This window comes from Panthera onca, chromosome E2 (assembly GCF_046562875.1).
Source record: "Panthera onca isolate mPanOnc1 chromosome E2, mPanOnc1 haplotype 2, whole genome shotgun sequence".
NCBI classification, from domain to species: Eukaryota; Metazoa; Chordata; class Mammalia; order Carnivora; family Felidae; genus Panthera; species Panthera onca.
The window spans coordinates 72,979-99,442 of NC_138353.1; the positions used below are offsets into that span (position 1 = coordinate 72,979).

General features: G+C 52.5%; 3 protein-coding genes and 1 long non-coding RNA gene across 6 annotated transcripts; 3 read left to right on the top strand and 1 right to left on the bottom strand.

Annotated features, from left to right (window-relative positions):
• The first annotated feature begins 640 nt into the window (after window positions 1–640).
• Window positions 641–3,759, top strand: UBE2M (ubiquitin conjugating enzyme E2 M). The gene is made up of 6 exons (XM_078438607.2): window positions 641–1,327; window positions 2,390–2,484; window positions 2,629–2,667; window positions 2,778–2,881; window positions 3,076–3,139; window positions 3,243–3,759. The coding sequence occupies exons 1-6, from the start codon at window positions 1,219–1,221 to the stop codon at window positions 3,381–3,383; spliced, it is 552 nt and encodes a 183-aa protein (XP_078294733.1). The 5' UTR covers window positions 641–1,218; the 3' UTR covers window positions 3,384–3,759.
• A 650-nt stretch (window positions 3,760–4,409) lies between these two features.
• Window positions 4,410–7,505, top strand: CHMP2A (charged multivesicular body protein 2A). Of its 3 annotated transcripts, none has more exons than XM_060652576.2 (6): window positions 4,410–4,548; window positions 5,342–5,551; window positions 6,624–6,803; window positions 6,891–7,021; window positions 7,113–7,174; window positions 7,291–7,505. In XM_060652576.2, the coding sequence occupies exons 2-6, from the start codon at window positions 5,384–5,386 to the stop codon at window positions 7,416–7,418; spliced, it is 669 nt and encodes a 222-aa protein (XP_060508559.1). In that variant the 5' UTR covers window positions 4,410–4,548; window positions 5,342–5,383; the 3' UTR covers window positions 7,419–7,505. The 3 variants fall into 3 exon arrangements, with proteins under 3 accessions (XP_060508559.1, XP_078294729.1, XP_078294730.1); XM_078438603.1 differs by having other exon boundaries at window positions 4,436–4,548; window positions 5,338–5,551; XM_078438604.1 differs by lacking the exon at window positions 4,410–4,548 and adding an exon at window positions 4,565–4,683 and having other exon boundaries at window positions 5,338–5,551.
• A 702-nt stretch (window positions 7,506–8,207) lies between these two features.
• Window positions 8,208–14,527, bottom strand: TRIM28 (tripartite motif containing 28). Its single transcript, XM_060652313.2, has 17 exons — window positions 13,953–14,527; window positions 13,503–13,615; window positions 13,174–13,306; window positions 11,319–11,454; window positions 11,125–11,241; window positions 10,927–11,041; window positions 10,627–10,773; window positions 10,408–10,522; window positions 10,221–10,327; window positions 10,089–10,125; window positions 9,967–10,012; window positions 9,640–9,892; window positions 9,241–9,560; window positions 9,033–9,156; window positions 8,863–8,949; window positions 8,648–8,785; window positions 8,208–8,555 (listed from the first exon to the last, which is right to left on the bottom strand). Exons 1-17 carry the CDS (start codon window positions 14,284–14,286, stop codon window positions 8,379–8,381), a joined length of 2,499 nt encoding a protein of 832 aa, XP_060508296.1. The 5' UTR covers window positions 14,287–14,527; the 3' UTR covers window positions 8,208–8,378.
• Window positions 14,528–14,675: 148 nt separating this feature from the next.
• On the top strand, window positions 14,676–21,314 carry LOC132691270 (uncharacterized). Its single transcript, XR_009615676.3, has 3 exons — window positions 14,676–15,232; window positions 20,380–20,532; window positions 20,655–21,314. It is a non-coding gene; the product is annotated as an uncharacterized LOC132691270 (long non-coding RNA).
• Window positions 21,315–26,464: the final 5,150 nt, after the last annotated feature.

Genomic DNA, 26,464 nt, shown 5'->3' on the forward strand with positions numbered 1-26,464 from the left:
ATCTGCCCTGCCCCAAACCCGATCCAACGCTCGCCGCGCAGCTCACCCGCCTGACGGTTTCCGTGGTGACAACCGGAAGTCGCAGAACCGCCCCGCGCCGCTTTCTCCCGCCCTCAGAGAAACGCTGAGCTGTGATTGGAGTGGAGGCTGACCATACCGAGAGCTGAAGATCGCAAAGCGTCCCCACTGGAACTCGGGACCCGCTCTGAGAACACCCCTGCCCCACATTCCCATCTAAGTGTCCACCTATGTGAACTCCCAAAGTGCTTACCACTCTCTAGCGCAATACACGTTTTATTTGCTAGTTTACCTCAGCCAGGATCTCCGCGAGCGTGTTGCGTTTGCGGTGGGACATCGAGGGTACTCGACCCCGCACTCCTTGGGCAACGCCTATGGCCTCGCCGTGGCTCCGGCCCGCCCTGGTCACCCTGCCTCTGTGACCTCCAGGGGCAAGGACCTCATGTGACCTACCCACTCAGCCGTCTGCACGGGTGGACTACGAGCGAAGCGACCTGAACCTGCCCCACTTAAAGATGGCGGCGGCACCGCCCATGCCTGGACCCACGAGCGTGCCCGGAAATGACCGAGCTTAGCCGAAAGAGTCCGAATACCAAGACCTATCGCTGAGCAACGCGGGGTGGCGGCGGCTGCGCAGGCGCACAGCGCAGGCCGGGCGAGAAAAGCCGAAGTCGGCGAGCGACGGAAATATCCGAAGCGGTGGGGCGCCCGAGGCCGTTGCGGACCTCCGCGCCGAAGCCGCTGCTGCCGCGGAAGCCGAGCCTCCCTCAGTACGCGGCCGCCGCCACCGCGGCCGCCGCCTCCTCCTTCCCCTCGAGCCGCACCCCCTCGCGGTGGTAACGAGTGAACGGACAGGCGGCACGGCCGCTGCTGGGCCTGAGGGGACCTAAGCGGACGAGGGGGAGGAGGGAGCGGCCGGGTGGGGGCGGGGCCTAGCGGGCCCGAGAACAGCCGAGTCGGCCCGAGCGCCGCCGAGCGAGTCCGAGGCGCTGGGCCAGGCCGGAGCCGGACTACGGGAGCCGACGCGGGCCGCGCGGTGGGCGCGGAGCGGCGCGGCAGGCCGGGCGGGCGGCGGCGGCAGCAGCAGCGGAGGAGGCCGCGGCGGCGGGTTCGAGTGGCGGAGGCGGCGCGGGTGGCGGCAGGGGGCCGGGTGGCCGGGGTCCCGGGCCCCGCAGCGGCGGCAGCGGCGGCGGCGGCAGGATGATCAAGCTGTTCTCGCTGAAGCAGCAGAAGAAGGAGGAGGAGTCGGCGGGCGGCACCAAGGGCAGCAGCAAGAAGGCGTCGGCTGCGCAGCTGCGGATCCAGAAGGGTAGGGGTTCGGGGGATGGGGGTGGGGGTCGGAGGTCAGCGCCTGGGGGGGGATGTTAAAGGTTTCGGGAGTGGAATTATGCAGTCAGTGGGGGTCAGAGATGTGGCCACAGAAGTGGGGGTTGGAGGTTAGGGCCTTAGTTTGGTGTGATGGGGCATTAGGGGTAAGTAATGTAGTCACCGGAGGGGTCAGAGACAGGGGTCCAAATGTAGAACATTTAGGATATTTAGAAAGCCAAAGCCAGGCATCTTGCATTAGGGACCGGGAATCAGAGAGTCCGTCAATGGAGGGCGGGTAGGAGGCGGGGGACTCCAGAATATAGGGGTCAGCAGGAATATGGGTGACAAAGAGGAGATTGGATAGTGGGGGGCCAAGGATTGGGGATAGGAGTGGGAGAAAATTTAGGGAAGTATGTTGGGATCATTAGGAATCTGAGAATCAGATGGGGTACAGTAAGTTTTGGGGACGGATTTGTGGGTCTGGGGGTCACACGGCTATTTTGGGGCTTGGGGTGACACATGGAGGGGCGAGAGTGTGTGCTAGGAACTGGAGTTGGGAGTAAGGTTGCAATTAGACTGTTGTGCTGTAGGCGGTGGGAATCTTAGAGGGGTACAGCAATGGGAATGCATATGTCTGAGGGTTAGATGGGTACCTGAATTTGGGATGACAAACAGAAGAGAGGAGGGACACGGGGACAGGATTGGTGAGGAGACAATGGGGGGCAGCATCCTTGAGTTTGGGTGGATAGGTGGGGACCAACAGTGTCCACTAGAAAATGGAGGTCATGTTTAGGGATCCTGAGGTTTAGGGTAGTTGGAGGCTCTTGGAGGCCACATGGGAGTGGGAGCATTTGGGAGCTGGGTTGGGGGTACCCAGCTCTCAAGTGCTGAGACATAAGGCTATAAATTCAGAAGAATTGGATCTTACCCTGGGCCAGGAACTATTGCATAGCACAGTTGAAAATGCATGTTTGAAGTATGCCATGGATCTAGCACCTACACCTGCTCTGAGTGCCCTCATCTCTCCCTCTTTTTGTTCCCTTTCTCTGCTGTGCAAACCCAGACATAAACGAGCTGAACCTGCCCAAGACGTGTGACATCAGTTTCTCAGATCCAGACGATCTCCTCAACTTCAAACTGGTTATTTGTCCTGATGAGGTAAGGGCACACTAAGTTGGACTCCCAGGCATGGCCGGGGGCGGGGGGGGGGGGGGGGGGGGGGGCACCTTGTGTTGGGAGACCTGGTTTACCCGCCAGGCCCTGCAGGATGGTGCCCTAACACCTTCCTCTTTCTTTTCACAGGGTTTCTACAAGAGTGGGAAGTTTGTGTTCAGTTTTAAGGTGAGTCCCAGGTGGGCAGGGATGGCCCCCTGGCTGAGGAGGCAACAGCTGAGGACCCAACCAGGCACTGCTGGGGCACCTATCTATTTTCTCTCTCTTTTTGGAGCCAGGTGGGCCAGGGTTACCCACATGACCCCCCCAAGGTGAAGTGTGAGACAATGGTCTATCACCCCAACATTGACCTCGAGGGCAACGTCTGCCTCAACATCCTCAGGTGAGGGCCCTGACTTTGGACTGCACAGATGTCTGCCCTTTCCCTCTCTCCTGTGCTCTGTGGTACTCTATCTCTTCATCTCCACATTTTCTTCAAGTCTTGCCCTTAGCTTTCTCCTGGGCCTGACCTGTTCAGTCCCAGCAGGCTCTGTGGTGGCCACTCACCAGTGTCTGACCCTGATTCTTTGTCCACAGAGAGGACTGGAAACCAGTCCTTACGATAAACTCCATAATTTATGGCCTGCAGTATCTCTTCTTGGTGAGTAGGCGTGGGGGTGAGGCGGGGGGGTGGGGGGGGGGTGGGTGGAGGTTGGCCCTCTCTGCTCTTAGGGCCTGTTGACCCCCACCCATACCGGCCACAGGAGCCCAACCCTGAAGACCCACTGAACAAGGAGGCCGCCGAGGTCCTGCAGAACAACCGGCGGCTGTTTGAGCAGAATGTGCAGCGCTCCATGCGAGGTGGCTATATCGGCTCCACCTACTTTGAGCGCTGCCTGAAATAGGGCTGGCGCACGCCCACCCCTGCCAGGGCCACCAGCCCCGGCGTCCCCTGCAAATATTTATTGGGGGCCACAGGTGGGGGGCATGGGGTGGCTGGTGGGGGAATCCCATGCCCTGGCCTTGCCTCCCCTCCTTGCCACCCGCTCCTAGTTATTTTTTTTTTTAACCACCATGTGATTAAGGTCGGCGCTGCCTCCCCCCGACCCGCTCAGCGATGGGAAATGAATTGGCTTGTCTAGCCCCCAGCTGGGTGCTGTCCAGCCCCCCACTCTGGGCTCTGGGGTGGGTGGCCAAGGGGACCGGGTGGCTGGGGCTTGGGAACCCCACCCCTCCACCACTGGAGGTCCCACCAGGCTATTAAAGGGGAATGTTACTGCATGGCCTCCGTCTCTTCCTTCTCTGGGGGTGGGAGGGGGAGGTGATGTCCACCAGGGCTCTCGCAGTAAGCGTGGTGGAAGATGTGTGGTCACAGGTGGCACTAGGGTACCCCTCAGTAGGCTATCCAGTGCCTAGAACCAGCCCTAGGGGAGGGGGGTAGTAGGGAGACCACACCCCAAGCTTCAGGCTAGATGGAATGAATCCCAATCTGGGACCAGCCAGGGGCAGGATCCAGTAACCACTTGCTTCCTGGCTGGTAAGCCAGCATAGAGGAAAGTCCATGCCATCTCCAGCTCTGCCCCCTCCTGCCATGGTTGGGCCTATTAAGAACTTGTCCCTGGTGCTACCAGGTGCCTGAGGTCCAGAAATATTAGGGAGACGTCAGGGTCCGTCGGATGAGCTGGGCCCTCTAGTGGGTGAAGTGGTGGGGTGCGGGACCTCTGGGGTGGCCAGGCGGAAGGCGCCCGATGATGCACCAACCCGGCGGGAACTGGGATCCCAGACGTGGCTCGGCTGGAACCTATGGAACACCCTCAGGCAGGCCGTAGAGAGACGAAAGGTGGTGCGCATGCGCCTAGGTGCCGGCCCCCTCCAGAAGACGTACGCACGCGCGCTCTTGTCCCCGCCCATCGTTCCGGGTGCCGGCGGAACGTGTTACGTCAGATCATCTTTTCCGGAAACGGCGACGACGGCAGAAAGAACCGAGGGGCTGTCGTTGGTGGGCGCGCCTGGAATCCGAGTGAGGAGAGTGTGACCCGGAAGCGGAAGCGGATTCCCGTCCCAGCTCCGGTGAGTGGCCCCTGCCGTGCCGAGGGTCCCGGGTGGGTGCGTGGGCGACGACATACGAGGGCCTCTCCACCTGGGCGTCTACTGCCTTGCCCCTCCCCGGGACCCTGGCTTCATCATCGGGCCAACTTGTTCTCGGTGTGCAGGCTTCCCCACGCCCCCCCGATTCCGTCCTAAGTGAACGGGGCGCCCTAACGCCCGTCTTCCCTCTCTGGGTGTACAGGGATCCCCAAGGACCCCTAACTCTCCTAGGTCTACAAAGCTCTCCAGCGTCCATCACGTCCTTAGCGTACCGGTTTCTCCCACGCCCCACAACCATATTCTCCTCACCCAGGTTCCTTCTCCATTTGGACCCTCCAAATCCAAATGCCATTCATACGCTGTCAGCTTCAGAACTCCCTGTATCCACTTTGTTATTGGCACTCAGGCCCTCCACTTACCCTTCCATCCCCAGTCGGTTCCCCACAATTGCCCTGTCTTAGGCGCTCAGCGTCCCAATCCAGGTCCTCACCATGATCTGGAGAGAGGCTGAAGCCTTGAACCTCCTTGGGGGCACTATGATGAAAGGCTGGGGTGGGTATATCGTGGAGGACTTTCAGATATTGCTGGCCCACTTGTATCCATGGGGCTACTGTGGTGTTCCAGACTACGTTTTGGCCTTCTGTTATCGCTTCCTCTCCCTACTCACCCCTTCCCTTTTTGCAAAACACCCAACCATCACCCCTCCCCATACACATTGTGATCCCTGCTCTGCTTCTTGCCCTTTTTCTGGGCTCTCCCACCACCTTGCAGCTAGGCTTCACACTTGGCACAGGCCCACTGGTGGGCTCCTGCTACCATGGACCTGTTGTTTGGGCGCCGGAAGACACCAGAGGAACTGCTGAGGCAGAACCAGCGGGCCCTGAACCGTGCCATGCGAGAGTTGGACCGTGAACGACAGAAGCTAGAGACCCAGGAGAAGAAAATCATTGCAGACATCAAGAAGATGGCCAAGCAGGGCCAGATGGTGAGCTCAGTTGGGCAACGGCTGGGACACAGGACTAGGTGCTGTTTGGTCAGACATTGCTCTAACCACAGACCATGTATGACAGGACCCCAATAGATAGGTGCTTTGAAACAAAGGGCAAGCAGAGCTTCCCTATTTTGGGGATCCAGAAAGACTGCCTCCCAGAAGGTGACATCAGGGCCACAAACCTTGAGTAGTAGAGAGTGAGCCTGTGAAAGTCCAAGCAACCAGTGCATCAAACAGATGAAGCAAATGTTCCATGAGTGAGTGATAGGTGAGCTCAGAAGAGAGGATAGGCCAGACCAGTTGAAATCAAGGGCCACAGTGGGAGTGGAGTCAGAGGGGTTAATGCAAAGAGATGTGGCCTGAAATACACTGTGCCCTGGAGCTCAGTAAAAGAGACAGAGGGGCACCTGGATGGCTTAGTTGGTTGAGCATCCAGCTTAGGCTCAGGTCATGATCTCACAGTTTATGAGTTCTAGCCCTGCGTAGGGTTCACTGCTGTCAGTGCAGAGCCTGCTTCATATCCTCTGCCCCCCACCCCTCAAAACTAAGTTAAAAAAATAAAATATCCTGAAGCACTATGGAGCAGAGCCCATGACAGGTGATAGAGCTTGGACCTGAGCAGTTGGGTTGAAGAGGTGCCAATTCCCAGAATAAGCAAGGCAAGGAAGAGATTTAAGGAAGTCAGGAGCTATGGATAGATTTATGTGTGATGTGGGATAAAGAGCTTGAAGTATGAGCCTGTGTGAGGTGGAGGGAGAGGCAAATTCATCAGCCAGGAATAGACATCCTAAGTCAAGGGAGTGTGACTCTAGATATGGAGGGAAAAGGATGACTGAATACAGTGAGCTCAGCCTTCCTTCCAGCGTTTGTGGGTCAGAGAAGTAAGCTACAAAGGAGCCTATGGAGTGGTGACCCAAGAGACAGGAGAATGAGGTTGGGAGGAGGGAGGGGGAAGTGACCACTGAGTTTAACCACATGTAAATTGCTGAAAACATCAATTGGAATGGTGCAATTGGAGCCTCTTCCCTCAGCCCACTCTCCCTGCCACCTTTGTCCACTCCCTCAGGATGCCGTGCGAATCATGGCAAAAGACTTGGTGCGCACTCGGCGTTATGTGCGCAAATTTGTGTTGATGAGGGCCAACATCCAGGCTGTGTCCCTGAAGATCCAGACACTGAAGTCTAACAACTCAATGGCACAAGCTATGAAGGGGGTCACCAAAGCCATGGGCACCATGAACAGACAGGTGCGCCTCTCCCATTCCCCTTCCCTCCTCCCCCAACCAATGTCAGGGACCAGACTCAGACTCACCCTCCCCACACCCCACTTCCAGCTGAAGTTGCCTCAAATCCAGAAGATCATGATGGAATTTGAGCGGCAGGCCGAGATCATGGACATGAAGGAGGAGATGATGAATGATGCAATTGATGATGCCATGGGGGATGAGGAAGATGAAGAGGAGAGGTTAGGGGACTACCAGGTGTGGGGAGGGTGGGAATGGATGCCTGGTCCTCATACAGGCCTGGCCCTCATAAAATTCTTCTCTCTTCCCAAGTGACGCCGTTGTGTCCCAGGTCCTGGATGAGCTAGGATTGAGCCTGACAGATGAGCTGTCAAGTGAGTGCACCAAACCTTGGGCCCTGTCCCACCCAACAGTCCAGCCACAACCCGACCCCTCCCCTCCCAGCATTATTCCTTTCTACAGGAGCTGTCCTATTCCCCCCACTCTGTAGACCTCCCCTCTACTGGAGGCTCACTCAGTGTGGCTGCCAGTGGGAAGAAAGCAGAAGCTGCAGCCTCAGCCCTAGTAGATGCCGACGCAGACCTGGAGGAGCGGCTCAAGAATCTGCGGAGGGACTGACCACCTTATACCACCCTGGTGGGAGGCAGGCAGTAGATGCCCGGCAGTTTTACTGTACTTCTTCTGTAATAAAGGATTGGACACTAATTCCTAGGCCTGTGTGACTGGCCTGATGTGGGCCAGGCTGGGGTCCCTTGGGACAGAGGTCACATATAGGCTTGGTAAAGGGGTGGTTGGCATGCATGGCAGAAGGCTAAGTGCCACATTAGGTGGGGTGTGAGATAAAGAAGGCTGGACTGCTTCCCTGTTTGTGGCAGTGGTTGACAGGTCAAGCGTCTGGGGATGTACAGTTTGGGAGCGGATGGCCAGCTGTGAGCCCTGCTTCAGCACCCCTCCCAAGGTCTCCAGTGCCTATCACCTTGAAGACAGTGGGCTTCCCACATACCCTGGAAGTCTGGGCTCATCTGTCAGGGATCCTCAAACACCCAGCTCAGTATGGTACCATCTGATTATGAAAAATAGTTATACCCAAGTCTAGGAAGCACTCAGGAAGAATGGCCACCATGCAGGATGTATCTGGGGCTTCACCCTCCCTGCCCCACACATCAGCCTGGACCTCCCCACCTAGAGGGCACCCAACAACCTCCAGCATGTTCACCATGCGACCCTTCCCCCAATCTGAAACACTCTCTCCATTGGGAAGGGCCCAAGAAAGATGCTCTTCCCTATCCCATGGACACCAAGGTGGCTGAGGGCAAATGCCCCCACACCTACTCTGTCCACCAGGGCATGGTGAGGGAATTGAGACAAGGCCCCAGGACCACGGCCCCCACCAAAAGAGGCCTGAAGAACTGGTGAAGTTTTTATTAAATCCACATAAGTAAAAACCATATTGTGAAGGACTGGGGGATGGGGCCACCAAGAAGTAGGAGCCAGGCCACCAGAGGGGGACGTGGGGGAGAGGGGATTTGACAGGACAGAGAACAGAGCCACGTTGGGTTGGCCTGAGAGGCCACAGCCTCAGGGGCCATCACCAGGACCACTGGATAGCTCCTGGGCACTCAGGCCAGCACCAGGCAGGCTCAGCGGTGGGGGCTCCACCAGCACAGCTGAGAACTTGGTGTCACCAAAGGCCTCGTTCATGCGAGTCTCGAAGAAGCGTTGCAGGCCGATGATGGACTGCACATCTGCCTTGTCCTGAGCCAGGCATATTGCAGTAGGTGGGTCCTAGCTCTCCCTCCTCCCACCTACCCTCCCCCTGCCACCAGCCCCATTCTCCCCAAGCTCACCTCTGTCAGCTTGTTGAACTGCTTAAACATGCGGCCCACATCCTGGGCAAACTCCTGGGGGGAGCTATAGGGAGGTGACAACTTCTCCTGGAGACGGGCACGGATCAGGGTTAAGTCCAGGGTGCCGCCAGGCTGATCCTGTAGACAGAGGCCAGGCTGAAAGTGAGGCCAGGCAGCCCCACCTCCTCCTCCCCCACTGAAGTCCCAGGACTCACCAGGGAGAAAGTGGAGTCAGTAGCCAGCTGGTGCAGGGGACGGCAGGGCTCGTGACAAAACAGGGCCAGCAGGACACGCTCACACTTCTATGAACAGGATAAGTGACATCAGAGCCAAAGAGGGGTAAGGCTGCTGAGCAACTCTTAAAGGAGCAGGCCCTCACCCTCACCTGCTGGTTGGCTGGCGAGAGCTTGGCCACCACACCAGTGCTATCACCACCATCCAGACTCAGGCTGCCATCTTCCTCTTTCAGATCAGGTAGCACATGGCAGAGAGAGCAACTCCACTCCTCCCTGGATGGAAGGAGAATGAGGGGCTGCACAGAAGCCAGCCAGCCCAGCCCTCCACCCGGCACAGACCCTACACAAGCTTCGCACCCTGGCACATCCTGCAGGGCAGGCAGGTGGCAGTCCAGGTGGAAGCAGAACTCGCACTGGTTGCACATGACCAGATCGCCTGGCTTCTGGCAGACGCGGCAGATGGTGGCACTGTCATCCAGGGCACCGGGGCCACCTGCTGGGGCTGAAGTGCCCTCTGGAGCCACCACCTCTAGACCTGAACTAGTGCTGCCACTGGGTGAGGCCAGGCGGGGGCCCTCAGCGCCGGGGCCCTCCGCCAGGGCCATCAGCACAGGCTTGGTCTCAGGGCCTTCAGTGGCAGCAGGTGGGGCTCCGATGGCCGCCTCTGTCTCTTCCTCCTGCAAAGAGATAAAGGGTGTTCAGCAGGATGCTGATGTGGGCGTTCATTTCCCAGCCAGTCACTTGGGGCAGACTCACCTTGACAATGGCCATGCCAGGCAGTGGAGGGGCACCAGGAGCCCCAGGTGGAGCAGTCCCAGGCTGTCCAGCAGCAGCAGCTGCAGCACCACGCTCAATAACAATGAGATTGTAATCTTCAGTGGTGCTGCCTGGGAAGACTTTGAAAACTGGTGGCTGGCTATCAGCCGTGAGATCCAGGTCCAGGCGCTCAAGGCTCACCCGTGGCACCTTGCGCATGAGGCCACTCACCTCGCCCTCACCTGAGCGGGACCTGTGGGTGCGGCTTGGTGTTAGCACACCCATCCCTATCCCCATCTGGCTCCACCAAAGGATAGCCAAACTCACCGCTTCACACCGGACACATGGGGCTCTGCACTCGAGTAAGGATCGTCTGCTCAGAAAATAGAAAAAAGAAGGTTGGGGATAGACCTAAAGCACTGGAGCTCTCCCACCTACAAGGCACTCACCTGAGCCAAAGCCATAGCCTTCCTGCACCTCCATGGGCTGTGGGCAAAGCAGGTGGACCTCAGTGAGCAGGTGTCCCATACGACCGTTGCCCCTACCCTACGCTGCCAGGGTCCCCCCCACCGCCTGCTCACCTGGCTGCTGCCAGAACCCTGCTTGCTCAAGGGCCCTGGAGCCCGAGGAGGGGCCATGGGCGTAGGGCCTGTTGAGTTGGTGCCAGGACGCTCTGCCACGATCTTGCCTGCATAAAGAAAAAATTAGCATAAGAAGACAATGTCTGAAATGACTGCAATACGTAGCACAGAAAAGAAAGGGACACACCGAAAGCCTCTGCACTCTTGGTCCAGGCATTGAGGTCCCACTGGAACTTCATCTCGCCATGTGGCTCCACAGGATCCACAATCATCTTGAGGGCCCGATGCAGCTGGAAATAGATCTGAAAAAGGGCCAGTGCATGAACATACAGACAATAAAAAAGGCTCCACGGTGCTGAGCGGCACCTGCCTGGATGCCATCACCTGGGTGTCCACCAGCACACACCAGCTTCTTGGAGAGCAGCAGAGCTGTGTTGTTGTCACTCTCCAGAGCCCATGAGGCAAAGCGCAGGATATGTTCCTGGTGCTTCTGGATCTTGGTCATGGTCCAGTGTTGTCGCTCCAGGCGCTCCTGCTGCCCCTCTGTCACCTTCTGCAGGTAGAGGAGAAGACCAAGGAAAGAAAACACCAATGATGGCATCAACAGCCAGCAGAAAGTGCTAGTCCCCAAGACCCTCCCACTGTAGATAGGGTTGGCAGCCAGCAGATGGGACCCAGAAACCCTCCCCCCTCAAACGGGGCATACCTGGGCATCGTTGACCAGCACACGGCCCCGCTTGTTCAGTTCCTTCATGATCTGCAAAATGGCCATCTTAACATCCACCTGCACACGCTTCTGTACATCAGACACTTGGCGGATCCTGGGGGAGCAGCAGAGTGAGCCAGGTTAGGAAGGTGCTCAGCAGGAACTGCCCCCAACTATGGCCCTGGCTTCCACACTTACGAGCTGCGAACCTCCTTGGTGTTCTTCTGCAGCGTCGCATGCTTGTCCCCAAGGCGTTTTACCAGTGAGGCCAGGAGCTTGCGCTGGTTCCTCACTGCATCCTCCAGAAACTGATATCTGAGGGCAAACAGAAGTGGGCCTGGGTGCTGAACATGGGAACGGGCAGCACCCAGCCATCCTGCTTCAGTACTCACTGGTGGTCCTTGTGGGTGTTGAGCTGGCAGTCCCTACAAGTGAGGGTGTCACAGCTCTCACAGAACAGCACAAGGGGCTCGTGCTTGTGCACATTGCAGTACACTGTGCGCTCACCGTCCCTGGACTTGGCTGGCCCTGGGGAACAGAAGAAACCATGAGGCTGAAGCTCATCCTTTAGCTATCTCCAACTCAAGTGGTAGACAGAACTTAAGGCCTCACTTCCTACCTCTCCTGCAACCATAGGCTGTCTGCTGGGAAAACCCAAAGGCCCTGCATCAGTGGCCAGGAAAAAAGCACAGGCCTGTAAGCCTAGATCCTTCCTCTCAAAACTCTCTGCCCCAACCCTGACCCAGAGAACTACCCCTGCTCCTTCCAGCTTCTGACACTGACAACAAACTCTAAAGACTTTGACAGAGACCTCCCATCTGCTATTCCCTTTACTAGAACCTTCCCTGGGTAGACACTCAGGAGAGCCCCTCCACCTTGAAAACCTCCACTGGGCTCCATTTCTCCTCTACTCACAGCAGGTTCTGTCCAGCAGAGGAGAGATTATGGCTACTATGGCATCCAAGCACACAGAATGTTTGCTTGCTGACACACACAGAAGCAAATCAGGGACTAGAGACACTGTTCAGGTACAGCTTCCTCAGAAGTCATGTCTTGGTTGATCTCTTTAGTAATTAAGAAGTCCACAAACCTTTTACAACCCATAGGCCTACAGACAGTTCTGGCCTCACAAAGCCTTGTCAGGATAGAAAAAGTGAAAATGTCAGACCAAACCCCTCACTGAGAGATCAAGTCTCCTCTCTCTGAGAAGAATCTTGGTGATTAAAGTAATACTACAAAAAGGCCAATACACCGCTACCCCACTCCCAACCTGTCACCACCAGCAAGCTGCTTGAGACCATCTGCCCAATCTCAATTACATCTTGGCTACACTATTCCAGCCTAAGACATACAACACTGGGATACAAATCAACCAGACAGACCACAGTTCCTCCAATATTGCCCCCTCCTGCACCCTGCCTAAACCCAGGAGTCCTTTGCTCCTGATTCCTCATGCCCCACAGCCACCACCTCCATCCTTATCTTCTTGCCAATGCTATGCTATCCTCTGTGACTGAGAAGTCACAGTGTAACTACCAGAAGGCCACACATAGTGAGTTCTGAACCAAAAACCAGGCTAGACTCAAAAAGTCCTTTTATGTGCCACTACCAACATTTACAGAAAAGCCTACAAATACTTTAGCTGAACTTTAAAATGCGTATGATCCGAAGATGAAAGATTTCTAAAACTCACTCTCCGTCCATAATGGTCTTGAAGGTTCTTGCAGTTTATCAACACACTGTGGCTCAGAGGCCTCACGTTCCCATACAGAGACTTAACCAGGTTGCCAGTGAATTCTTCAAAAGGCCTCATACCCTTTCTCCAAACTCCCTGGGCTTCCCTGTTGGAATAAGCTGGCCCCTCCCACTGGAGCTTTTCCCCTGAGGAGGGAGTGGGGGTGGGTCCCTGATGAGCTTCCTTGAACCCTCAGTGCAAAAGGCCCCCTGGCATACAGAGCACCCCCCTCCAACCCCCCGCTGTCCGGGACTCTGCCCACTCCCTGCCTGTGGCCTTTTCCCTCCCACCTGGACCAGCAGGCAGAGACTGGTACACCTGAGCCCCAGCCTCCCTATTTTTGACTGCTGCCCTAAAACCCTTCAGGTCGTACCCCCTAAAAAAAAAAAGAAAGAAAAGAGAAGAAAAAACCAAAAAGCTCCTTGGGACCCATCCGCCATCTGTAACCAGCACCACAAACAGCTGAGAACAGATGTAAGGTAACCAAGGCTTTTCCCCTCTGCCTTGCATACCAGTGGAGCGCACAGTGTGGTCCTTGGTGTACTTCACCCGCTGGTGTGCCTCCACACACGTCTCACACAGCGGCTCAGAGCACTCCACACAGTAGCTGGTGGCAGGGGCGTTATCCTCACAGCTAGTGCAGCACTGCTGGGCAAAGGCAAAGTAAGCAGAGACAGAACCACCAAATAGGTCCTTACATACACCCCAGGTAATACAACCTGAAATAGTGTCTTTACCTAGCCTATGCAGTCTGCCTAGAGCCTTGCAGTGTGAGAAAAATAAAGTCTGGAACTAGTACCATGTCCCCAGGGCTCCTAGGGTTTGCTGGAGCAGGACATACCTGATTTGCATCCTGGGAGTCTGTGGCAGCCTTGCTGCCACTGTCACGCATAAAATAATTCTCCACAATGTCTTTGGAGAAGCATTGCTGCTTGCACACAGGACAGTCAACCACTGGGGGAAAAAAAAATTCCTTTGTGAGACTCTTGCAAATTCACCTCCAAGCTATAACCCCATGGCCCCACTGAGCCTCAACCTCCATCCCAAGGAGGGCCGGATCCTCTCCTCAGGAAGGAGGCCAAACCCTTCCTTCATCGAACTTGAGAAGCAGACACCCCATGTGAGCGCCCAGCCCAGACTCCAATGCCCATACCCAATTCCGACACGCACTATCCAGGTCCCTATCCTCTCACCCAAATGATCCCCCGCCATCACCACGCTGAGAACCCAATCCCCACACCGAGTCGGGAATGCGGTGGGGGATGGGCTACTTCGGTCGGACCGTACTCACCGGCGCCGTCGCCCGCCGCACCGCCATCCCCCGAGCTGTTGGCGGCGGCGGGCGCCGGAGGCCCGAGGCAGGCACTGCAGGCCGAGTGCAGGCAGGGCAGCAGGCGCGGCTCCCTCTCGGGGCGCAGGCGCTCCCGGCACACACCGCAATGCTCCAGGAGCTCCAGCGCCTCGCCACCGCCCCCCGCGGGCGACGACGCCGAGGCCGAGGCCGCAGCCGCGGCCGAGGAGGCGGCGGCGCGCTTTTCGCCGCCCGCCGAACCCTCGCCCGGACCCGGGCTGGCCGAGGCCGCCGCCGCCGCCGCGGCCGAGGCCGCCGCCGCCGAGGCCGCCATTCACACGCCGCCGGGGGCGCCCAGGGGGGAGGAGGGGCGCGGGGCCCGCCGCGCAGGCGCAAACGCGCTCGCCACCAACGGCTGGGCCGCCGCCGCCGCGAGGCCGAGCGCCGCCACGCGCCGCCTGGGCTACTGCCCGCTGCGCGCGGGGCGCTGCCGAAGCCCGACCGGCCGCCGCCCGCTAGCCTTCCGCCGACGAAGACCGCGCTTCCTCTTCACAGGCCGCCCAGAAACCGAGCCACACGCCACGCGAACAACCGCTCGCCCGCGCGCCCGCTCGCAGAAAGAGCCGCGGCCGGGGGGCGGGACAGAAATAACTGGCGCCGACGCCGTCGCGCAAGCGCGCTGGGTGCCTTGCGCCCGGGGGCGGGGCCCGGGTCGGCCGCCTGAGGCGAGGCCGCGAGTACGCACGCGCCTGAGCCGGGTCTTCCTACCTCCGCCCACACTATCCCGGCGCCGCCTGCGCGGCGGGGGCGGGGCGATTGACATCACCGCTGCAACAGAGTACGCGGGCGGGGCGCGCGCACCTTTAACTAGACGGTGCTCCCCCTCCAGCTCTATCCCCTGGCCGCGAAACTGCGCAGGAGATTTGGCAGTCCAGGCCACCACCTCAATCCCCGCCCCTTAGGCCAGGCCGGAGAAGTCTCCAGTCGCTGCGTCCACAAGCGTTGGGGAAAGAGGCGGGGCCAAAAGCGAAGGGAGACATTGGGTCCAGGGAGCGGGGCGGTGGGTCCCATGCCAGGAGGAAGTCCCCTTCTGAGCCAAGTGGCTGACTTTTGCGTTTTAACTGTTTTATTGTTTAACGTGACAGACACTGAAACCTGCCTAAAGCAAATAGATTCCAAGGGGCTACAGAGCAACGAGTCTTGTGAAATCCCGCCTGACCCCCAAGCGTCCCCTTCGCATCTTTTAGCCAGCCGCTGCGCTGACTTGGATGCTTTTCCAGGTGGGAGAACTGAATGAACCTGAATAGTGAGAGAATTCTAAGGAAGGAAGCACGGTCGGGGCGGGGTGACGGTGAATCCTGTCCGAGAAGAAAACAGAGTCTGTTTAGGGAGAATCCCACCTAAGGGAGGAAGCAAGATTCATCGGGGAAGGAATCCTGCCTCAGTTGGGAGCAGGATCTGTGCGGAGGTGGGGGTGGAGGGGTGGAGGAGTCCTGTCTGAGAGAGGAAACAATGTCTGGGGGGAATTCTATCAGATGGAGAGAACAAGGCCTGGGGGCGGGGGTGGGGGGGGGCGGAATCCTGTTGGAGAGAAACACGGCCTTTCTGTGGATCCTGAGGAGGAAGCAAATTCTGTGGAGAATCCTGGAGCTAGGCAGGGTCTCCTGGGGAGAAAGAAGTCCTGTCCAAGCTGGGCCTATGGCGGAGGCAGAGAGCTCCAGTTTGATCCAGTTTGAGGTGGGAGCAGAGTCTGGGAGGGGATCCTGTCTGAGGACATTACGCACGAAGAAAACTCGAGGGATGGATGCCTCCGAGATGGTCCTTGGGGTGGCCCTTGACCCCTTTTGCAGGGCTCCTTGGTGCTGAGATCTCTAGTTTCAGGACGAGGCTAAAGGAGGTTGGGGGGGGGGGGGGGCGGGGTTCAGCTTTTGAGAGGATGGAGAGAGCATGCCGGATGGCCGTGAGTCCGGCCCTAAGACCCTACTAGGCGTCACCGAGTTCAAATGCAAAAGCTGCGGGCTGAACCGGGCGCCCACGCGTGGTGGCGGTACAGGCAAGTCTGGCCCTACCGGGAGGGGTGTACCCTTTGTTCCCGGGGGGGTTGGGGGACCGCGGGGCTTTGTCTCTGTGCCTGCCTTTGTTCCAGCCTCGCCGCAGCCCCCAAATCCAGGCCCCGCCCCTCCCCCTTAGATGTATCCCCCGGGCCACGCCCCACGATTGAGTGGCCCGCCCTCTCCATGCAGCTAACCCAAGGCCTTTGCCTCAGACTCTTGCTTACTTAGATAACAGGGAAGGAAAGTTGGCTAGCACGCTGGGTGAGGTGCGAATAGTAATACGTGCTGAGCATTTTCCATAACCCCACTCCTCACTGTGCCCCAAAATCACTGGGAGGGGGTGACTCATACCTACCCTAACCTCTGGGGCAGACACCAGGGTGTCAGGGCCAGACAGTCAAAATAAAAAGGTGATAGTAGGAGCGCCTGTGTGACTCAGTTGGTTGTGTGTCTGACTTTGGCTCAGGTAATCATTTCACGGTTTGTGAGTTCGAGCCCTGCACCGAGCTCTCTGCTGTCAGTACAAAGCCCCTTTGGATCTGTGTCCCTCTCTCTCTGCCCCCAGCCCCCTATTGCTCTCTCTCTCCCCAAAATAAAAAACATTGAAAAAAGGAAAGTGATGGTAAAGAGTGTAGGAGTGGACTTTCCTAAGCACTACCCCCAAACACCTGTGGGAAGGACAATTCTGGGCGGAAACAAGTGCAGAGGTCCTGAGGCCGACCAGGCACTGAGAGATCAGTGAGGTCAGGAATGGTAGGAGATTTCTGGGGGATCCAAGAGGTTGCTGAACAGCTGCCTAGGGATAGGTTTAGATTGGGTCCTCTGGTATTGCCCTGCAATAGACTATGGCAACTGACCCTGTGCTTTCAGTGATTCCTGCTTTTCTCTCTAAACAGTACCTCCTTCCTCCTGGGCCTAGTACTTTCCTTCCCAATACATGGCAGCCACGCAATCAGAGTATAAGCACCATATCAGGTACTGGGCCACTGCCAGCTCCATTGTCCAAATGCATAAACCAAGTCTTCTGTAAGTGCTGGGACCATACTGGGGGAGGGGGAATCAACGGGAAACCAGGCTCAGACAGACTGAGAGAAGCACCAGGGGACACCCCAGGCCAAGACAGAACCTTTGCTCAGAGGTCCAGAAGTACATGGCATGACATGGGTACATCTTGGCTCCGTACCCCTCAGTAGGCCAGATCAAGTAGTCACTGGCACCTTATACTCTCATCCTCTGTGCTTGTTCACCCTTTATAGCATTTCACACTTCCCAGTCCTGGACCACTGGAAAATGTCTATATTCTGGCCTTGCAGACAGAGCTCAAGGGATAAAACAATGCATAAGAGTCACTCAGACTGCACCCATGCCAGACGTGGCCTGCCCACTGCTTATTTGGGGCACCTACTTGCAGACAGCCACTCTCTGTCTTACCCAAATTCCACACCTACACCTGGCTTGCCCTGTAAACTTCAGGTGTCACTGCCAAAGCCACTTCTGGGGAGGTCTTCTGGCTGCATCATTCCAATCTCTTTCTCCATCTTCACAGACTTCATCTGGGAACTAGGTATTGTGACAGTTGTGCAACATCATGAATGTACTTAATGCCACTGGAATTCTTTTCTTTTCTTTTCTTTCCTTTTCTTTCCTTTTCTTTTCTTTTCTTTTCTTTTTTTGAAAGAAACAGAACAGGTGAAAGTGTGAGCAGGGGACAGGGCAGAGGGAAAGAGAGAGAATCTTAAGCAGGCTTCACACCCAACACGGAGCCTGACGCAGGGCTCGATACCACGATCCTGGGATCATGTCCAGAGCTGAAATCAAGAGTCCAACGCTCAACCAACTGAGTCACCCGGGCGCCCCTGAATTGTATACTTTAAAATACAATTGTATACATAAAATACAGCACCTGGATGGCTCTGTTGGTTGAGCATCTGACTCTTGATACCAGCCCATGGTCGTGGGATCAAGCCCCGCATCAGGCTCCACACTGACAGCGCAGAGCCTGCTTAGGGTTCTCTCTTTCCTCTCTCTGTCCCTCCCCCTGCTCACTTGTGCACTCACGCTCTCTCTCTCTTTCACAAAATAAATAAACTTTTTTTTTAAATAAATAAATGAATAATAAAATAAAATGCAATTGAACCTTGGGACACCTGGCTGGCTGTCCATAGAGCATGCTGTTCTTTATCTTAGGATTGTGAGTTCAAGCCCCACATTGGATGTAGAAATTACTTAAAAATAAAATCTTAAAGGGGAGTCTGGGTGGCTCAGTCTATTGGGCATCCGACTTCGGCTCAGTACATGATCTCAGTCTGTGGGTTCTAACCCCACATCAGACTCTGTGCTGACAGCTCAGAGCCTAGAGCCTGCCTCAGATTCTGTGTCTCCCTCTCTCTCTCTCTCTGCCCCTCCCCTGCTTGTGCTCTCTCTCTCTCTCTCTCAAAAATGAACAAATATTTTTAAAAATTTTTTAACAAGAAAAAGTACAGTTACAGTACTATACTGTATTTATAAAAAAAAATTCACATGTAAATGGGCCTACCCACACAGTATTTTACCACACACATAAAAATCATTTTTGGGCGCACCTGTGTAGTTCAGTCAGTCAAGTGTCCGACTTTGGCTCAGGTCAAGATCTCACGGTTCATGGGTTCAAACCCCTCATCGGGCTCTGTGCTGACAGCTCAGAGCCTGAAACCTGCTTCAGATTCTGTGTCTCCCTCTCTCTGCCCCTCCTCCACTCATGCTCTGTCTCTCTCTCTCCTTCAAAAATAAACATTAAAAAAAACTTTTTTTAATCATTTTTTGGTGAGAACCCTAGACTGTCCCTGCTGATCTCCAACCTCACCACTTGACCCCAGCCACACTAGCCAACCTGTTGTTCCCATCTCAGTGCCTTTGCAGGTTCTGTTTCTTCTGCCTAGAATATTCTTCCACACCTCTTTCTCACTGATTCCTTCTCTCCCTTCACATTTCAACTAGAGCAAATCAAACTGCTGCATCTACCATGCTGAACCCAGGGCCTGCCCCACAGTAGACACTCAGTAAATGTGTAAAAGAACAAAAAAAAAAAAAAGGACAAATTAATGCATGAAGATGATGACTGTCTTGACCCTGCCAGTTTTGTGAGCTACAAGATGAGGTTAGGGTTTACTGTTTGTTTTTGTTTTCTTTATTTTAAGTAGGCTCTATGCCCTATGTGAGGCTTGAACTCATGACACCAACATCAAGAGTCACATGCTCTACTGACTGAGCCAGTCAGTCACCCCTGGGCTATCTTACTTTTTAATCTTTTTTTTTAATTGAGTTACAATTCACATAACATCAAATTTATCATTTTAGCTTCTTTTTTTTTTTTTTAATGCTTATTCACTTTTGAGAGAGAGACAGACAGACAGACAGAGTGTAATCGGGGGAGGGGCAGAGAGGGAGACACAGAATCCCAAGCAGGCTCCAGGCTCTCAGCTGACAGCACAGGGCCCGATGCCAGGCTCAAACCCACAGACTGCGAGATCATGACCTGAGCCCAAGTCAGATGCTTAACCGACTGAGCCACACGGGTGCCCCTCATTTTCACTATTTTAAAGTATACATTCGATGGCATTTCATACATTCACGATGTTGTACAATCACTACTTCTATCTAGTTCTAAAATGTGTTCATCACTTCAAAAGAAAACCTTGTATCCATCAGCACTCACTCCCCATTCCCTCTCCCATCAGACCCTAGCAACCACTAATCCACTGTCTCTATGAACTCTTTAATCTTTTGATAAAGGCTTATAATATGGAGAGAAAAGGTTTATTTATTTTTGAGAGTGCAGCAGGGGAGAGACAGAGAGAGAGAGAGAGACAGAGGATCTGCGCAGAGCCCAATGTGGGGCTCAAACTCACAAACCATGAGATCATGACCTGAGCTGAAGTTTACTTAATGGACTGAGCCACCCAGGCACCCCATGGTGAGCATTTCATCACGTATATTATTGTTGAATCACTATGTTGTATACCTGAAACAAATATAATATTGTATGCCAATGACACAAGTAATTTTTTTTAATGTTTATTTATTTACGAGAGAGAGAGACAGAGCACAAGTGGGGGAGGGGCAGAGAGAGAAGGAGACACAGAATCGGAAGCAGGCTCTGAGCTGTCAGCACAGAACCTGACATGGGGCTAGAACTCACTAACCATGAGATCATGACCTGAGCTGAAGTCGGATGCTTAACCGACTGAGCCCCCCACGCCCAATTTTAAATGAGGGTTAACTGGGTAGCTCAGTTGGTAGAGCATGCAACTCTTGATCTCAGGGTTGTAAGTTCAAGCCCCATATTGGGAATGGAGCCTATTAAAAAAAAATTTTTTTTAATGTTTTTAAATGAGACACTAGAGAGCTTGCTGTGGTGACAAAGAAGAGCTTATGTGAGTACACAGTGATATAGCAGCCTCCTACCAGCCAAGAGAAGAAGCCTAAGAATGACATCTACTTTCCCAGCACCTTTATCTTGGACTTCCCAGCCTCCAGAACTGTGAGAAGTAAGTTTGGGTTGTTTAAGCCACCCAGCTATGGTACTTTGTAATGGTAGCTCGAGCAAACGGATTGTCAAATTTCCCTCTGCCTCACTCTGATAAGGATGCGTGTGATTTTACATTAACAGCCCATCCGAATACCTCAGGATAATCTCCCCATTTCAAGATCTTTAATTACAATTGCAAAGATTCCATGGCAACGGATGCAGCGGACCCAGAACCACGACTTCCGCCCGAATTGGAGGAGCAGGACGTCAGCGCACTGCCCGTGTCCTGCGCTGGAGAGAGCAGATGAAGCGCCCCCGGCTGCCTGGATTTAATGTGTGGGTGCCGCTCCTGGAGCTGTTAACTTCGAGTCTAGCTTGAATTATGGGATTTGGGGGGACCGTTTCACTTAATTAGCACTAGTTTTGAAATGTCTTTGTGAGTAGGGTTGGCACGGATGCACCAATACGGAAGACTAGGAGAGGGGTCACTTATCTGTGTTCCTATGGAAACTATTTGAATATTTGTTTTATATGGATTTTTATTCACTTCACTAAAGAATTCCCCTCAGCTGCTGGGCAAACGTTTGTAGCTTGTGCGTCAACAGAATGGGCCGAAAGCTTAGTGCTGTGACTTGTTTTAAAAATAAAGTATCTTGGGGGCACCTGAGTGACTCAGTCGGTTAAGCGTCCAACTATGGCTCAGGTCATGATCTCACGGTTTGTGGGTTTGAGCCCCACATGAGGCTCTGTGCTGACAGCTCAGAGCCTGGAGCCTGCTTTGGATTCTCTGTCTCCCTCTCTCTCTGCTCGCTCTCAAAAATAAACATTAAATTTTTAATAATAAATAATAATAAATAAAAATAAAGTATCTTGAAATAATTGGGGGAAAAAACACAACAATTGCAAAGATTCCTTTTCTTAATATATAACACTTCAAGGGGGCAGGGATTAGGATGTATATATTTTTAGGGACCATTTTTCTGCCTACTGCAGTCCACATTTCACAGATGGGAAAACCAATCTTCAGAGAATAGGAGTTGTCCATAGCCCCACGGGCTGCAGGAGTCCAACGCACTTTGGTCTCAGGGTGCCCTCACCCTTTCCATCTGCTTCCTTCCCAAGGGAATCTGCGACTCCCAAGCAGGGCAAGGAGGGAAAGGACAGGAGACTTCCACAGCCCAGAATTTCATCCCTTTTCCTGCAGAAAGGAACCAGGGCTCCTGGGAGAAATGATTGATTCCAAAACTAAACAGAGAAAGTCCCAGGTGAGCCTGCAACATCTTGTTATGCCACAAAATAAACACCCAAAGAATAACAGGAATATATTAAAAGGACACAGAAACCAAACCTGATGTCACAACTCAAGTATCAGAAAAATACTGATGGTCTTTGGCTGACATACAATGAATTCACCCTACACATGAGTCCTTAAGTGTTCTCAAAAAGGAGAGAGCCAGGAAAGTAAGCCCATCTGTCACCATATGATATCACTTTTGACTGGCCCCTTGCTCTGGGAAATCAACACTGATCCTGCCTTTCCAAGGGGAACTGTATTTGATGGTAACACGTGGCCCCAGTTCTTGCTTAGATAATTAAATTCTGGAATTCATAAAATATCATTTTCCAACCCATTGTGAGATTCCTGAGCAGGTCAAGATTATCAATTGTATACGATATGAGGTGACTAGAGGGTGTGGTATGAATATGATCATCTGGGAGGGGACACATGAGTGGAAGTAGACAGTCAGGCTGTCACTACCCCCACATTAGGGTCAGAAACACTAAGATCCTTCATGAGATGCAATGGGACCCATCCAACATGCTCTGACAGGTTGTAGCCAGTAATGTTTGGCCTGAAACCCAAATCTCTAGATCTAGTTTCTCATCTATGAAATGCTGGAAGAAGGGAGAGAAGTAGCCAGTGGGCCCATCCAGAAGCAAGAGATGTCCTACCAGAAACTGAGGTCCACTGTCCTCTATTTGTTTTCACAGAGGGAGCTGTAAATCTCTAGCCAGACACCAGATCAATGGCTTCCAGGGTGGAACAGAAATGGATGCAGACTGTACAAAGGAAGTTTTAAGATGAAGGATAATGTTCTAAACCTGATGGTGGTGGTGTGCCTGGCTGGCTCATTTGGTGGACGATGTGACTCTTGATCTCAGGGTTCTGAGTTCACGCTGCACGGTGGGTGTACAGATTACTTAAAAAGAAAAAACTTGGAGTGCTTGAGTGGCTCAGTTCGTTGGGCGTCTGGCTCTTGTTTTAGGTAGGTTCATGATTTTACAGTTTGTGGGTTTGAGCCCCTCATCGGGCCCTATACTGACAGTGCAGAGCCTGCTTGAGGTTCTCTCTCTCTCCCTCTCTCTCTCTGCCCTTCTTCTGCTCTCTCTCTTTCAAAATAAATAAATTATATAAATAAATAAGCAAATAAATATAAATAAATAAATAAATAAATAAATAAATAAATAAATAACTTTGGTGTGGGGCACCTGGGTGGCTCAGTTGGTTAAGCATTGAACTCTTGATTTTGGCTCAGGTCATGATCTCACTGTTCATGGGATCAAGCCTTACATCAAGCTCTGTGTTGGCAGCACAGAGCCTGCTTGAGATTGTCTCTCCCTCTCTCTGTGCCCCTCCCCTGCTTGTGCATGCAGGCACACACACTCTCTCTCTCAGAATAAATAAAGATAAAACATTTTTTAAAAAACTTTTTAAATAAAAATAAATTAAACTGGATTGTGGTGATAGCTGCACCATGATGAATATTAATTTGCTCAGAAGCTTTGAAGGCTACCCGCAATGGGTGTATTTTATGGCATATAAACTATACTTTATGGGCATCTGGCTGGCTCAGTCAGAAAAGCATCCAACTCTTGATCTTAGGGTTGTGAGTTCAAGCCCCACATTGGGTGTAGAGATTACTGAAAAAAAAAAAATAATAATTAATTAATTAATTAAAAAAATAGTTTAAACTAGGTGCGCCTGGGTGGCTCAGTCGGTTAAGCATCTGACTTTGGCTTGGGTCATGATCTCACGGTTTGTGAGTTTGAGCCCCATGTCCGGGCTCTGTGCTGACAAACGGCTCAGAGCCTAGAGCCTGCTTCAGATTCTGTCTCTCTCTCTCTCTCTGCCTCTCCCCTGCTGGTGCTCTGTCTCTTTCTCTCTGTCAAAAATAAATAAACATTAAAAAATTATTAAAAAATAGTTTAAACTATACATTAATACAACTTTCATACAAATGGCATGGACAATAATAACATGAAAAGAAATTCTACGTTATTCGTCATAAGGGAAGTGCAAATTGAACCAGTTCACATCCACTTAAAAAAAAAGAGAGAGAGGGGTGCCTGGGTGGCTCAGTCGGGTAAGCATCTGACTTTGGCTCAGGTCAAGATTTCATGGTTTGTGAGTTCAAGCCCTGCATCGGGCTCTGTGCTGACAGCTCAGAGGCTGGAGCCTGCTTTGGATTCTCTGCCTCCTTCTCTCTCTGCCCTTCCCCAACTTGTGCTCTCTCTCTGTCTCTCAAAATTAATGGAAAAAAAAATTTTTTTTTTTAAAAAGGACAATAGCAAGTGATGGAAGGGATATGGAGGACTTGGAATACTCCTTTATTGCTGGTGGGAATGTAAAATGGTGCACTACCTATAAAAAAAAAGTTTGGCTATGCCTCAAACAGTTAAGCATAGATTGACCATATGATCCAGCAATTAACTTATAGGTATATACATACCTCCCCAAATTGAAAACATGTTCAAACAAATCCTTGTACAGGAATTTATAGCAGCACTACATAGCCAAAGGTATAAACAACTCAATGTCCATCAAACGATGGCTGGAAAAATGGATAAATAGATGTATTTCCATACAACGGAGTCTAATTCAGCCATAAAAAGAAATGAATTGATACGTACTACAACACAGATGAACCTTGAAAAGATCACACCAATTAAAAGAAATCAGACATGAAAGATCACATATTATACGATTCCATTTATACGAAATATCCAGAATATGCAAACTTAAGGAGACAGGAAGTAGATTAGTCATTGCCAAGAGCTGAGGAAGGGGAAAATGAGGAGTTACTTCCAATGGGTACAAGTTTTTATTTATTTTTTTAAGTTTATTTATTTATTTTGAGAGAGAGAGCAGGGCAGGGGCAGAGAGAGAGGGGAGAGAGAATCTCAAACAGACTTCATGCTGTCAGCACAAAGCCTGATGCGGGGCTCAAACCCACAAACCATGAGATCATTACCTGAGCTGAAACCAAGAGCCAAATGCTTAACTGACTGAACCACCCAGGCTCCAAAACCAGTTTTTATTTTGGATTGAGCAAAATGTTTTGGAACTTGATAGAGATGCTGGTTACATAACATGTAACTATACTAAAATCCATTGAATTGTTCACTTTAAAATGGTTAATTTTGTGTTATGTGAATTTCACCTTAATTTTAAAAGGGTGAGGGAGCTTCTAGACCAACAGGGAGCAAGGAACCTGAGCAGTTCTGAATGGGTTCCTGGCAGAGACAAATCACCTGTCAAAGCTCATTTGTGAATAGTTGGTGACTTGGGGATGGGGACCAAGCATGCTAAGGAATGAGGAAGCTTCCAAAGACAGGCAACTAGGAAACCACCCTCGTTTTTAAAAGATGCATCCTGACGTTAAAAGAGAAGGATAGATACAGTGTCTCAAGCACAAAGAGGGTAGCATGGAGAATAGACCAAGTCATGAAGGAGGGCATGGGTCCAGCAGGAGGGCAGCTGAAAGAAGCAGGGCTAGAGACTTTTCTGCCTCAGTTGCCTACCGTGACAGGGAAATGCTTTTTAGACCAAAGCCAAGGGCACAACAAAAAATCCAACTAAACAAATTTAACAACATCTAGGTGGCACAGAAGCCTAAAGCAAAGTGACCCAAACCTCGTATTGTGTGATTTCATTGATGTGAAATGTCCAGCACAGGCTAATCTATGGTGACATTAGATTAGTGGTTGCCTGGGACAGGCAATAGGGAATCACAGCAAATGGGTGGAGGTATCTCATTGGGGATGATAGAAATGTTTTAAAACAGGAGGATGCTAAGGATTACACACATGGTAAATTTACTAAAAATGATTGAATTTTAGGGACACGTGGCTGGCTCGATCAGAAGAGCATGCAACTCTTGGTCTAGGGGTGGTGAGTTTAAGGCTCATTAAAAAAATAAGTAAACTTGGGGTGCCTGGGTGGCTCAGTCGGTTAAGCATCCAACTTCAGCTCGCTCGGGTCATGATCTCACAGTCTATGAGTTGGAGCCTCCCCCCTCCCCCGTTGGGCTCTGTGCTGACAGCTCAGAGCCTGGGGCCTGGTTCGGATCCTGTGTCTCCCTTTCTCTCTGCCCCTCCCCTGTCCACGCTCTGTCTCTCTCTGTCTCAAAAATAAATAAACGTTAAAAAATTTTTTTAAAAAAATTGTTACACGTAAAAAAAAAAAAAACATATTAATCTGGATTCAGTGGATCCTTTAAACTGGGGGTAGGGGTACCTCATGGCTCAGTCAGTTAATCTTTATGATCAGGTCATGATCTCAGGGCTGGTGAGTGAGTTCACATCAGCTGTGCTGACAGCTCAGCGCATGGAACCTGCTTCGGATTCTGTCTCCATCTCTCTCTGCCCCTCCTATGCTAACGTCTGTCTGTCTATCTGTCTGTCTCTCTCAAATACAAATAAACATTTAAAAAATTTTTTAACTTGGAGTAAAACAAGAGGCCTTTAAGGGACAGAAGTACCCAGGTGTGCCACCTCGAGGGGCTTTCTTCTTTGCCTAAAGGCTTTACTTAAAAAAAAAGAAAATAAAATTTTAACTTTTGTTTTCTTGTGTGTGTGTTTATTAAAAATAAGACCAAAAAAACAAAAAACAAAAAACAAAAAACAACAAAAACAAAAAACAAAAGGGACAAAACAAGAACATTGCTAAT

Bases quoted from the DNA above. Each gene is read 5' to 3' on its own strand.
- UBE2M (XM_078438607.2), top strand. From the start codon at position 1,219: ATGATCAAGCTGTTCTCGCTGAAGCAGCAGAAGAAGGAGGAGGAGTCG. The intron at 2,882-3,075 runs GTGAGGGCCCTG...CTTTGTCCACAG, and splicing joins GTCTGCCTCAACATCCTCAG to AGAGGACTGGAAACCAGTCC. The intron at 3,140-3,242 runs GTGAGTAGGCGT...TACCGGCCACAG, and splicing joins GCCTGCAGTATCTCTTCTTG to GAGCCCAACCCTGAAGACCC.
- CHMP2A (XM_060652576.2), top strand. From the start codon at position 5,384: ATGGACCTGTTGTTTGGGCGCCGGAAGACACCAGAGGAACTGCTGAGG. The intron at 5,552-6,623 runs GTGAGCTCAGTT...CCACTCCCTCAG, and splicing joins TGGCCAAGCAGGGCCAGATG to GATGCCGTGCGAATCATGGC. The intron at 7,175-7,290 runs GTGAGTGCACCA...CCCACTCTGTAG, and splicing joins CCTGACAGATGAGCTGTCAA to ACCTCCCCTCTACTGGAGGC.
- TRIM28 (XM_060652313.2), bottom strand. From the start codon at position 14,286: ATGGCGGCCTCGGCGGCGGCGGCCTCGGCCGCGGCGGCGGCGGCGGCC. The intron at 10,523-10,626 runs GTGTGTGCTGGT...GCCCTTTTTCAG, and splicing joins TGCTGCTCTCCAAGAAGCTG to ATCTATTTCCAGCTGCATCG. The intron at 8,556-8,647 runs GTGAGCTTGGGG...TGCCTGGCTCAG, and splicing joins AGTTCAACAAGCTGACAGAG to GACAAGGCAGATGTGCAGTC.